This window comes from Centruroides sculpturatus, unplaced genomic scaffold (assembly GCF_000671375.1).
Source record: "Centruroides sculpturatus isolate CEXI.00-Female unplaced genomic scaffold, Cexi_2.0 scaffold719, whole genome shotgun sequence".
NCBI classification, from domain to species: Eukaryota; Metazoa; Arthropoda; class Arachnida; order Scorpiones; family Buthidae; genus Centruroides; species Centruroides sculpturatus.
Genome location: NW_019384910.1, coordinates 241,471 through 254,905, shown reverse-complemented (window position 1 = coordinate 254,905; position 13,435 = coordinate 241,471). Strand labels below are relative to the sequence as shown.

General features: G+C 32.6%; 1 protein-coding gene across 5 annotated transcripts in view; it reads left to right on the top strand.

Annotated features, from left to right (window-relative positions):
* LOC111631638 (poly [ADP-ribose] polymerase 2-like) overlaps positions 1-13,435 on the top strand; it is an 87,704-nt gene that overhangs the window by 60,571 nt on the left and 13,698 nt on the right. For 4 of the 5 annotated variants that reach the window (XM_023375935.1, XM_023375936.1, XM_023375938.1 and 1 more), the window contains exons 7-15: positions 1,303-1,372; positions 4,608-4,943; positions 5,708-5,804; positions 6,498-6,581; positions 8,519-8,603; positions 9,825-9,966; positions 10,053-10,116; positions 11,794-11,925; positions 12,391-12,705. In XM_023375935.1, coding sequence (XP_023231703.1) covers positions 1,303-1,372; positions 4,608-4,943; positions 5,708-5,804; positions 6,498-6,581; positions 8,519-8,603; positions 9,825-9,966; positions 10,053-10,116; positions 11,794-11,925; positions 12,391-12,705 — 1,325 coding nt within the window. The remainder of the gene's footprint in view (positions 1-1,302; positions 1,373-4,607; positions 4,944-5,707; positions 5,805-6,497; positions 6,582-8,518; positions 8,604-9,824; positions 9,967-10,052; positions 10,117-11,793; positions 11,926-12,390; positions 12,706-13,435) is intronic. The other variant, XM_023375937.1, reaches the window with a different exon arrangement.

The window sequence follows — 13,435 nt, the reverse complement described above, 5'->3', positions numbered from 1 at the left end:
CTATCCAAATGCTGCTTTTAAAACGTGTGCGAGATTTAGTGGCAAAAAAACAAGTGTCAGCTGTGAAGCAAAAGAAAATTTTGGACTTCTTTTTCTAATCTATAGGCCTACTTTATGTAAAATATGTAACCCGAATACTGTATATATTTTTTTGTTTTATATTTTTTAATATACGGTACAGTACTGTATTTATTTTGTGCAAAGTAAAGAAGTAATTTTTAATGATACAATAGCGACAATTATTACTTTAAAAAAATGTTTTGTTAAGCTTAACATTGATGAAAATTCAACGCGAATTAGGTCAGTAGCGATATACAGTACTAATTACATGGGATATGCTAATATACTATACTAATAAGGCATTTTTTCATACTTTTCAGTTATCCGACCAACCCCAGTCCCCAGTTGAGTCGGATAATCGATGCTCTACTGTAATTATTTTATGTTAGATTGTACTATAGACTTTCTTTCACTCTGAATGTGTTAGAATATTTTTAATATATTAATTTCTATCAACGTATTATGAGTTGTGAATATAACTCACCTTCTGTGTGATCTTTACTCAGACAGACCACTTCGTAATTAATTTCAAATAATGATATTTCTCACTTGAGTTAAACGTTAGCGATCATAAATATCCTACATTAATGAAAGTAATTGAGGAGTTCACACCATAATCACTGAGACTTGCCTATACTGATGATGATAAAACTGCAGTTAATGAAAATTGACTCTGACATTAATTAAAAACAATTAATTAAAAAATGTATAACTTGAAGATTTTTAATTAAATTATTATTATTAGTCAATAATAATTCATTCTATAAATAATTGAAGTAAGAAATGCCAGCAGTTTAAACTAGTATAGTATAAGAGATGGTTGGATAACCAAGGGGCGTGGAATTGGATCCAGAAGGTTGAGAAACATCTGGAATTTTTTGGAGTGGTTCATCTGGATACGTCTGGCCCCATCCCTCGTCATCCAGTGCCGCATTGTGGGCTCAGTCGAACCCAGAATGGACTTGCTAAGAAAACCCTCTTAGCATAGACAGGGCAGAGAGTTAAAAAAAGAATATTTTTGGCATGTTAATTCTGATATTAGGTAACTGATAAAAGTTTCTGTGACTAAAATATGCAGATTCTACTGTATTAAATTAGGAAATGTTTCTTTTGAAAAAATTACCGGCTAGTACAATTATATAAATGTTGTAGTTAAGTTATAGACTCAATATTTCTTAAACAAAAGAATAAAATACAGCATTTATCTTTAGATTAAGTTGAGTTTTTATTTATTTGTTTCAGGTAATGTTGCAGGAACATCGAAAGACAACGTAAAAGATAATGCCATTAAAAATTCTAAGGGTAATAAAAAGTAGGTTAATGTTTCAAGAGAGTTATTTAATGAAATAATGATAAGTATAGACTAGTGATCTCTCTAACCTGACCAGTTAACTTAGAAGATACAGGGGAACCCCATTTTTTGGGATTCTGTTAATTCGGATTATAAAACATAATCCCCGTTTCAGACGTTTGAAAGGTAGACATACAAAAAACCTATAAATGCAAAAAAATCAAAGAATTTCTAAGTACTTTTTTGCCCCTGCATAATGTTTTAGTTTGCAAGAATAGACTTATTTTTTATGAATCAGCATATCATGATTATTGTTATGCAATTCGTTCAAGTTTACTTAAGCTGTGGTCACACCATGCGATTTCCAGCCACGCGGGCGACTGCAACCTGTTCTCGTTAACTAGGAAACCCCTTCGAAAACCGGTGTGACTGCAACCACAACTAGAAACAAAAAGTTTGTTCTATTCGTGCCGGTTGCAAACGCACATTCGTTTAGAAAACGTCTTTGTGCTACATTATATCGTGGCAACATTGAAAATAGTTCATCATCGTGGCGGAAAACAAGACGATGGATACGTTCACAGAATCCAGATTAATCGAGCTAATTCAGTCTCGTGAATGCCTGTGGGACTTTAATTCTTCGTTTTATCGAAGAAAAGACAAAAGAGTGCGGGCATGGCGTGAGATAAGTGAAAGTCTCGGCATTGATTGTAAGTATCATTTTTATATTTCTGGATATAAAATGTTGATTGTTTTTAGTTTGGTAATGACAGTGTTGTTTTAAATATAGCTAAAGAACTAAGTAAAAAGTTCCATTATCCGAGAACGATGTTTCTTCGAATAAAAAAAAAAAAGTAGATGACAGCAAAGTGGATGCGGTGAGAATGAAATATATAAACCAACGTGGGAACATTGGCATCCCTCAGTTTTCTTTTAAATTCTTTTAAGAAAACAATGTCACCATGAATTCTGGAATGTCTGGCCAATTATTGATGCTTTTGACAAAGTTTTGTTAGAGAATTCTCCTTTAGAAAGGAAGGTGTGTGTCAAACAGATAATTTTTTTAAAGGACAGGTGCAAGGAAAATAATACCTTAAAAGAAAACCCAATCCTTAGGGAATTAAAAGATTTTTCCTCTGGGAAATGTCTTACAGCTTCATTTTATAGTAAAGAAAATCAACAAACCTTCCTGATAAATATTTCTTGTATAGGACAGTCTGGGGCTGTCACAATAAACTTGGTTGAAAATTGCTTGGAACCTTGTTTTGATTATAGGTTATTCTGTGATAAATATTTCACCTTGCCCTGATTAGTGGACCATCTGTTGTATCGTGGAGTTTATTATACAGGAACAGTCAGACAGAGTTGATAAGTTACTTCTATCTCCCAACAGTTTGTTTCTAAAAATACTAAGAGATACAATGGATAGTTGCTCAACAAGAAACAGAAGAACGTGCCTAGTCAGATGACATGACAGCTCAATGGTTACTATGTTTTAGTTGGCTTATGATTGGAAAGTACCTCCTGGAAAAGTGGTTTTTCAGGTCAAAAGCTAAAATTGAATGTCCTTTTACCCATTATACATTACAATAAAAGTATGGGTGGAGTAGGTAAGCTTGACTTATTGATATTATTACTTAGAATTTGTCTCAAATAAAAAAAAAATATGGACATTATGAGACATTTTTACTTCGTTGATTTAGCTGTCGTGACATCTTGACTTCAGTTATAAAAGAGATTGTTTCCTATGGCATTCTATTGAAAGAGCAAATGACTTTGTTAAATTTCAGACTAGAACTTAATGCATAATTAAATCTGGATATCCACTTGTGATGCCTTACCAAAAACTGTTTCTCAGCAAAGTTTGCCAAATGATGATTGCTTTGATGGTTCGGGTCCCTTTCCTATATGAAGAAAATGGCTTTGATACAGTAATATAAACTCTTGCCTTTTGTTTGAACACAACACATCATATGTCTTGAAGGTTTCCTGAAATACTTACTGATCATATAGGATGTTTTTTAAAAAATATATAAAGTGTAATATTACGAAATTACACCTCAATGCAAAATTTCCAGCAAAGAAATTCAATATTCTAACGTTTTCGGCCACTATTTCATCAGCCCTTGATAATATATTGAATAAAAGTGCCATTCTTCTCACGACAGTCAATGTGTTAATTAGTTTATCGTTTGTAACCTCGCAAGTTATTTGCTCGACACTCACGGTCGCCATCCTTTTGCCACGTTTCAGTCACCTTTAATCTTTTGTGAAGTAAACACCTTGCAAATTACATCTAAAAGAAAGTGGTTGTCATCGCGGAGAAGAAATTAGAAGCACTCGGTAGAATCGATAAAGGCAAATTTGCGAAGACCATTGCCACAGATTTTGGAGTAGAACTTGTACGATGTCAGATTGGATGGAAAATCGTAAAGAAATTGAAGACTTTTGTTACAAAAGGATTTCAAAAAACAGTCTGAAAACTCAAAAGAACGATGAAGAAGGCAAAATATAAATCGCTCGATGCATTATTCTTGTGGTTCGTTGATCGGTAGGACCATGGTGTTTCAATATCAGGTCTACTTTTAAAATAGCAAGCTATCCAATGGGGATTCCTTGTTCACTGCTAGCCTAGGTTGGTTAAACAGGTAAAAAAACTAGTCGTGGTGTACATCAACTTGCAGTGTCTGGTGAGAGCCTTTCTGGTGTTAATACAGTATCACTGGAACATTTTAAAATGATTAAAGTAATAAATTGTATCAAATAAGATAGAAACATGGAATTGTTTATGAATAAAAGTAATACGTTGGAATAAATTTGCAATAAAAGCTTCAAAACTTTTTTGTGGAACACTTGAGGTTTGCTTGTAGAATAGCAGTTGAGAATCCATAATAGATCCTCCATATTACATGTTACATTCCCGACGACATTCCTTCTACAGGGATGCCATCTCTGTCCATCCTGTCAAGGAATATTTTTACTTAATCTTAACTAGTTTTAAAGTTTGTAAAGAACATTATATTACTGATTATTTATTTATACTTTTTTTTAATAGTAAGATATCAAAAAAACTCAAAAAATCGCCCGTTTATTTTTGGGTTTACTGTACTGTACATTTACATACAGTATTCTGGGATGGCAGTCATTTCCTTTCTAGGCTTTGCCAAATTGTCCAAATTAAATCAATTCTTATGGCTTAATCAATTATTAAATTACTGTTATTGTTTATTACCAAATTTTAAAATATTCATTACAGATTAAAGTGCGAGGAATCTAGTAATTTGAATGCGAAAGAAGAGGGAACTTCGAAGGTTGGTAAATTCGAGAATGTAACGATTCCCGTGGACGAAGAATGCTCGCTGGAAAATGTGCACGTTTATTGTGAAGATGGCGAAGTCTTCAATGCCATGTTGAATCAGACCAACGTGCAGAATAACAACAACAAGTACTATTTGCTTCAGTTACTCAAACACAATTCGAACGAAGAGTATTTTGCGTGGTTTCGCTGGGGAAGAGTCGGCAAAAAGGGGCAGTCGTCCCTTCAGTCTTTTAAGTCGGATCTAGACGGAGCTAAAGCGTGTTTCGAAGAAAAGTAAGTTGTTATATTGTATTTTACGGTAGATATTCCCATTAACTGGTGAAGCGATGGGGAGGAATGTGCTCAGATAATCATAAGCATAGATAATAGAATTTACACTTACAATACTGTTTATTAATTTATTTGATACCGTGACTAAAATTTACTGTAAAATTTTCATTAATAGATGATTTTGCTTGCATCTTAAATTTATCTTTGATATCAATCAAGCGTTATTAAAATGAATGATGTTTGATATTTAAAAAGTAAAAATATTAAACTTGTATTTTGGAAATTGGTTAATGATTATTGGCACACGTCTTCGAGGATTCTTCATCTTCAGGCTGTATTTCTCGAAGCAACAACCTGAAGATGAAGATCAGAATCCTTGAGGATAATTATTGATTGATTCTGTATGGATGATGGTAACTTGTAATGTCCTTATACAAATTTGCAAGGAATACAATGGCACTGTTTCCCATTTTCCGCCAATCACAAAGATCCGAAAGGTATTTTGAAACACTATTTTATCCGTTATTCACATTACATTTGGTCCTCTTCAGATGTACTTTCTGTAAAATCTTATATTAAATGTAAATTTTAGAATTAACAGGGAAATAAGGAACGTGACTAGTACATGGTGTATTGCCAAATGTACTGTACTTCTTGCAAGTAAATCACCATCGTCCTATATAAATATACTATTCGGAAAAATAGATTGTTTTTCGTTTCAGATGAAAAATACATTTAAATTGGTATTTACAAACTTTATTTTATAGATTTCGTTCAAAGACAAAGAATGAATGGGAGAATCGGAATGATTTTGTCAAATATTCTGGAAAATACGACTTGCTTCAAATGGATTATAACAAAACGGTAACTGATTTGAATTTTAATATTTCCGATTTATACACAAGATATTTATCAGAAAACTTTTTTATTTTAAAATTATATAACGATTTGTAATCTCTGTCGATAACCGAAAGTTAAACTTACGAAATTAAGTCGCATTTGTTTTGTTGGAATGACATATGTGCATTATGCTAATTTTGTGTGGCATTGCCAGGAAAATATTTGATATTGTATTCTGGGTGCAATAAAATATAGCTAGATGTTTTTCAAAGAAAAATTGTTACTGACTTCCACCTGCGTGAGGGGATAATTCGAGACATCCATATTTTTTCTAATGTTAACTCAAAATGCCCCATTCATAGTCAAATCTAAAAACATGTTTTGCACTTGTTCATAACTTTTTATCAAGCAGTTTTTCTGTTTGAATGCCATCATTCCTGTATAGCGGGATGATGGCATTCTAATAGGTCTATTGGGCCCCCTTTCTAAGAAATCTGACTGATGCACTGATCGGATAGAAAGGGGGTCTATTGCGTGTGGCAAGTCTAAAACTCAAACAAATGTAGTTATTGATCTCCTCCTGGACGATGGTCCCAAAAAGTTTCATTTTATTTTCTCAAACCTTATTGAAATGTATAAAGAACAAACAAAATATTTATCGTGTATATCATTAATAAATTCTATAATTTACTTTATTAATTTAATAACTTTCTGTAGAATTCAGATTCAAAATCCGAAGTATCGAAGGAGAGTAAGAAGATCAACGACGTATCCGAATCGGAATTAAAGAAAGAGTTGCAGGTATTTAAACAAATTATGTATTAATATAGTTTCTATTTATCTTAAAACGTTTTGTAGCATTTCTTAAAATGGAAATTATTTTACACAAATAGATAGTAAAATGCATGTGACGTTTCGATGGCTAAAGCCCCACGACACACTGAACGATTTCTTGCCCGGGCAACATCTCTGTGCAACAAAAACCTGTTGACATTCAGTGATGTTTGAGCACACAAGGAGACAAGTTACCCGATTTGTAGAGAACAAACATAGATGATGCTAGCAATGCACTTATAATTGGATGCGGAACAGTTTTACGTACTTTGTTAAAAAGAAGGCATGACAAAAAATGGATCGTTATGGACGTGAGATTGGATTTGGAATCAGTATTCTCACAGATGCTATAATCCTTTATGGGTGTTAAGTGCCACTAATTTTTGTTAATAGCGCAAAAGCGTGTTTCTTTGAGCAACCTGCGATGTTTTTTAATAGTGTGGTTATAAATTGTTTTGTTCAATCGAATTAACAAAATCAAATGTGTGTCCTATCAACTGTCCATGAGCAACTTTCTTTAATTTTTGTAAACAAGAACATGAATCAGATGTGCCAACTTTCATGGATCGATTCCGTAACCCCAAATGTCTGTAGTAATTCTGAATGTTGCGTTTAAAAGATAAATGTTTTCTTGGGTATTGTGCAAAATTTCGGAGTTTTCTATGAAAGGGTTGCCAAAATGTAAACAATTAAAAAGTGCAAAAATTGTTAAAATAACTGTATTTTCTCCTCCTTTTTTTCTGCATTGGGCACTGTAGATGCTCCTAGAGAAAAAACTACTGAGTCTAGAATGCTTAAATTTTAAACTTAAATATCTCTCATTATCGGTGAGTGCTGGCAAAATTTCCAGGACAATAGGTCAAAGTTTATGGGACTCTTCATAGAGCTCTTTTCCTTTTATTGTTTGATTTTACGTTCGTCAAATATCAAGGTTCATTGAAACGAATGTTTTGTATGTAAAATTTTATTCAGAATAGCAAAAGCTCAAATTTATGTGAATTAAAACTTTTTATAATGATTTTACTAAACTGTATATTGAAAGCATTTGGTTGGAAGCCATTCAAGCATCAACCAAACCATACATCATCGTCTAGGTCTTCATGACAAGGCCGACAAGAGGGTGGACGAGTTAAAATTTTTCGAGCTTGGAAAGTTTATTTACAATAGATATGCTCATGATTGAAAAACAGTTGACGTCACATCAGATACCGATTTTGAAGTGATTATCTTTGAAGAGGGTCATGAAAGGAACAATTTCGCATTCAGAACATGAAATTATATCAAATTGTCTTCTGTTACAGATGCAAAACAGTCCTTAGTCACAATTAATTATGACTTTTGTCATATTTAGTCGGCATTCACTAAGCCTGTTTAGAATGAATATTTGACCGTGGGTGCTCTGAACTTGGAAACTCAAGCTTTTGGTACCTAGAACATACCCTATACACCTGCCCTACAAATAACCCTATGGATCTATCTACGGTAAAGTGACTCTATCAAGTCAAAGTAAAGTCTCTTTACGACATTCCAAGTTACGTTTTCTCCTACTTTCTCTAATAGAAACTTTGAACTTCTTGAAAGATATTCCAAAATTAAACTTCCTCTATGAATCCAAATTTCAAAATCTTTCATTGCTTGCTTTCGTGTCTGCTTTGTTTTAAAAAAAAATGTTTGATTCTTTTAGTATTAATTGCTTATAATCTAGACACTTTGATGCTGGGAAAAAACATATTAGTTATTAATCTTTTGTATTTTGTTCACTGTAATCACTACATTTTGCACTTTTTCATCTAGCAACGAAAATAAATTATTAGGATGAGAATGATTAAACATTATGCAATATAATATAAAGTTTCAAACTTTCAATAACAGTAATAGCAATAATGGTATTACTTTCTTTTTAGGATTTAATGAAGCTGATTTTTGATCTGAAAGCAATGGAAGAAGTTGTTAAGAAGATGAACTACGATGCTAAGAAGAATCCTCTTGGTAAAGTATTGTTTAAAAATATATTTTTAAATGTCTTAATGACAGAAAATAATATAGAATATCAAAACACAACAGTCCAATAATGCCAATTGTCTATTATGTTGAAAGATTTTGTAGTCAGTTAGATAATAAACTTTTATCGTGAGATATGATAAGAGATAGAGAGCTCGTGTTGCGATTAATACAAAGGAAATAAACATCGCACTGCTTAGCAGATATTCCATGATCTGATATTTTCAAATACAGTACTTCCATTTGAAAATAAACAAATTAAGCCCATTGTTTCTTAAACTTGTTACATCGAGGTCTGTAAAATCCAAGGTATAACAGCGTAGCTATGATTTTACCATATAAATAAGTGGTATACAGTATTCTTTCGTATCGAATTTATATTATAAAGTTATTTTTTACATTATCTTGCTTTCCAAACACAATTTCTCTTAAAGAATTAGAAAATAAAATAATTGGTATTCTTAAATTGAAAACAAACTACAGTCATTCCTCTGTTAACAAATCCTGTAGAAATGAAGCTCTTTGTAACAAAATCATAACTGTGGAGGACATCAAATTGAATGTGGCAGCCAAATTCCCAAATATTCTGAAGAAAGCCTTCCAGCAATGGTGGGATTGGTGGGGCAACTGTGCGTGCATGTGCTGAAGGTCCTACTTGAAGGTGATTAGGTAAGTGTTTCCGTGTGGCTTACCATTACACTGCTGCACCGCAGTTCCAGGAATGTTCTGGCTGCCTGTTTATTTAACTTAAAATTGCAAAAAATGTACAACTGAGAAACATATAAACAGGGTTATATATTTTGAGAAATGTTTCTCTCTAAGCAGAGGAACATATCTACGTAATTTCAATGGTATTCCTAATTCCAGTAAGGTATTTTATAATGCAGCTCCCTCATTAACCGAGGTATTATCATATTCGTAATCGTAGCTTTAAAATTATTTCACGTGTGTAAAATATTTAAAATTTCTTTGATCTTATAATTCGTTTCTAACTATATAGAAGATGAATTGTCTCGAACCAACACCTTGTGCCTGTATTAAATAATTAAGTCTATTCATATTCTCGTAAACAGATTTATATTGCTAAATATTCCAATATGCTTTGTTAATCTGATTAATTAAACAATTAGTTGACTGCATAATTGACAGTTTAGCTTATTAAGATATCAACTAATTAACACTAATTCAAGAATGCTGTACTTATTACAGGAAAATTAACAAAAGAACAAATAAGTTCCGGTTTTCTTGCACTGAAAAGGATCGAAAGCTGCATTAACAACAACATCGTTGACGGTTCTGAACTCGTCGAAGCCTGTAATGACTTTTATACAAAAATACCTCACGACTTTGGGTAAATTAGTTTTAATTATTCGTTCTTCTTTCATAATCTATTATATATTCTTACAAAAGACATTTTAAATTTATTTTAATATACAGTATGAAGAGACCACCTCTCATTAAAACAATTATTCAATTAAAAGAGGAATTAGAACTTATAGAAGTAAGTAATTAAAATTATTATGATGTAACATTTAATAACACAAATAGCATCATCGGTTAGATTGTCAGAGAGAGAGGATGAAACCACTGGTAGTCAGTCGTGGGTTCGCACCAAACCGACAGGCCGGCCTCTCAGAGTTTTCCAGGTTTCCTTCGTGTCTAACATATAAGTAGCAGTTGGTTTTCCATTGAAAATTTTTGGAAGACACCTTTCCTTGGCGTGTTGTTTTGCTTTAATTCTTTAAGCTCTGAAAATTTCTTTCTTCGCGTATGAAGACCAAATTGTTTTTATCCATCGGGCTATGAGAGGAATTTGTACGACAAAGTCGGTCTAACAACTTTTCCTTCAGTCAATTTCGTACGTAACAAATTAAGGTGATTTTGACCAAACTTGCATTTAGAAAGTTAATTTGTCATTTCAGTCCATTATTTTACTAAGAATATATAAATTCAAGAGTAATGATGCTAGTTTAGGTTATTTACTTTCCTTTCTTTTACCGATAAATATATTCCTTAATAATTTTCTGATACAAATAAAATTATTTAAACTGAATTATTGTTTCGTTTAAATAATAATTTTTGGTGGATGCTCAATTTCTTATCTAAAAAATCTAGAACCAGGCTCATTTCGGAGTGGCAAAATATTACACAGATTCTGCACTATTGATAATGATAGACATTTTTTCTGTGTCTTGCAGTCTTTTCAGTCCTCAAAGCAATGAAATCAGAAAATAAAAAAGTATTGGCAATAAGCACACACATGTCTCACTGGTAGGGCTCCAAACACGACCAATGAAATGCACTTGTGAAGTGTGTCGGGACACATTTGATAAAAACAGAATATTTACTTTTTTTTTAAATCGTTATTATACTCTGACATTTCTTTTACTGAATGCCAGTGAAAAAAATTGGCTTGTAAGCTTAAAGCAGATAAAGGACTATTTTCTTTTCCTTCCTACCTTAAATTCAGCAGTGTTTCCTTGCATCCCGCTCCGTCACTTCCTTAAGCATATCGTCATACATTTTTTTGTTTTCTGAAATATCTGATTATTCTATTGCATTTCCCCCCCCCATAATCATTGTCTCGATTTCCATTTTTATTGTGGAAATTGTCTATAAGTAAAAAATCTTCGTAATTTGGCATGTTCATTTTTCTGTGTAGATCTTACCTGGGATTTCCACATTTAGTAAAACAACTTGGAATCATTTTTTGTCGCTTACTTCTCACCAACCGTCGGCAATTAATTATATCACTGGAAATGTCGAAATCCTTGCACTAACTTCAGTTGCTTTAGAGGACAATGTCAGAAGATTTCTCTCGATAGCTTCGAGTTTACCTTTAACCAACTTCTGTATAACCTGTCTTGAATGTTTTGACAATTCCAGCATCCATAAGCTGTATTGAAAACATGGCTTGTGTGGGTAAAAATTCAGTTTGATACTTTTTAAATTGTATAAATTAGAACATGCCGCATGGTCGTCCAAATTAGCAGAATTTTTCTGTATTTTTGTCAGATTTCCACATCTTGGCATTTCAGTTACTTTGTGCAATAAAATACAGTTAATTGCCGATAGCTGGAGATGTACTTTAGTTTTGAAAGAATTATTGAAACTAATATAAGATTTTTATGTAAGTATTGTATTTCAATATTTTTTAACCTATTTCTTTTATATTTAGACATTAGAAGGAATTGAAATTGCACTTAATATGATGAATGAGGAAGTAATTAAATTAAATCCGATTGATTATCATTACAAAATGCTAAACTGTGGATTAGAACCGTTGGAACACTCCGATAAAGAATTTGAGGTAAGTGTTTAAAAGTAATTGTTAAAAATTACAGTAAAATTGTAAATGTTTTGTGTTATAAACCAGCTTGATTAACAAATTATCTCAGTATTTATAACAGTGATTTGTAATATGCCAAACTTGTTTTTTTCTTAAAAATGTTAATGGCTCATCGGTGGTCAAGTGGCTAAAACTGTTGAATGTTGATGGTTGGCTGTTAGTTCCTATTGGTTCCAGGGGACTTTTTATGAAAAAAAAATCTCTTTTACAAAAAAATGGATCTCCTTTCTGTGAAAAATAATCTCCCCTAGCAGGTCATTCACGTATTGCATTGATGTATTCCAATAAACTGAACCAAACCTTGAAATTGTTAGCTTATTAACACGATAATTAATTACCTAAACTCTAATTATATTTAAAAATGAATATAAAAAATATTTTAATTTATATGAAAATACAAATTTATACCACTATCTTTGTTTTCAGATGGTAGAGCTGTATGTTCAAAATACACACGGCGAAACACACAGGAGCTATTCTCTGTCGGTGACGGATGTCTTTAAATGCAGTAAAAGTGGAGAAGATAAAAATTTTCGTGATTACGGGAATAAGATGCTCCTGTGGCACGGTTCCAGACTTTCCAATTGGCCGGGCATACTAAAACAGGGTTTGAGAATCGCTCCTCCGGAAGCTCCGGTGACCGGTTACATGTTTGGCAAGGGTGTTTATTTTGCAGACATGTGTAGCAAGAGTGCAAATTACTGCCATGCCAGAGACGAAGGTCTGCTGCTGTTGTGTGAAGTAAGTAAAAATTAATTTGTATGTAATTAATTTGATGGCTTGATACCATTTGAACAAATACATCAATTTCTAAAGCCACACCAGTAACCATATAAGGGCTATTTTTTGGTGATTATAATTTTAATTACTAATTAATTTGATGTAGAGGGAGGAATTAGGCACCATCTTGTATTAAATTTAATAAGTATAATTTAATTAAATAATTTTAGAAAATTCTGGAAGAAAAGAATCGGTCCAGAGAGGAACTCGAACCCGCAACTCCTGCTTGCTGTGCGGAAGTGTTTTATTATATAATTTATCTTAGTTACAACTGTGTTACAGTTAAAACTTCTAATGCCTTTTTGAGTACCATGTGTTTGTCTGTCCAAGAAACAAACTGTTTTCATTCTCCCATCTTTGTTTATGGAGTGCTTGGAGCACAGTTCACACCAGATACATGTTAACTTGGTTAATTGGGATTCTCGGTAATTGCCGAAATAGCAACAAAGACAAGAGATATTTTATATTAATACCTCATAATATAATCTTATTTTATTTACTTGCTAATAGTTTATAGAAACTTGAAAGCAGTTAGAAGTAATGTTTTTGGGAAGGTGACCCAAATGGCAAGTATGTATTGTGAATAAGTGCCTTTGGTTTACATTCCATACACTAACTCTTCTCTTATTGTTTCGGAAATGATGCCACGCCTGCATAATGTCGGAGAATGGCAATCAAAGTACTTAGTTGG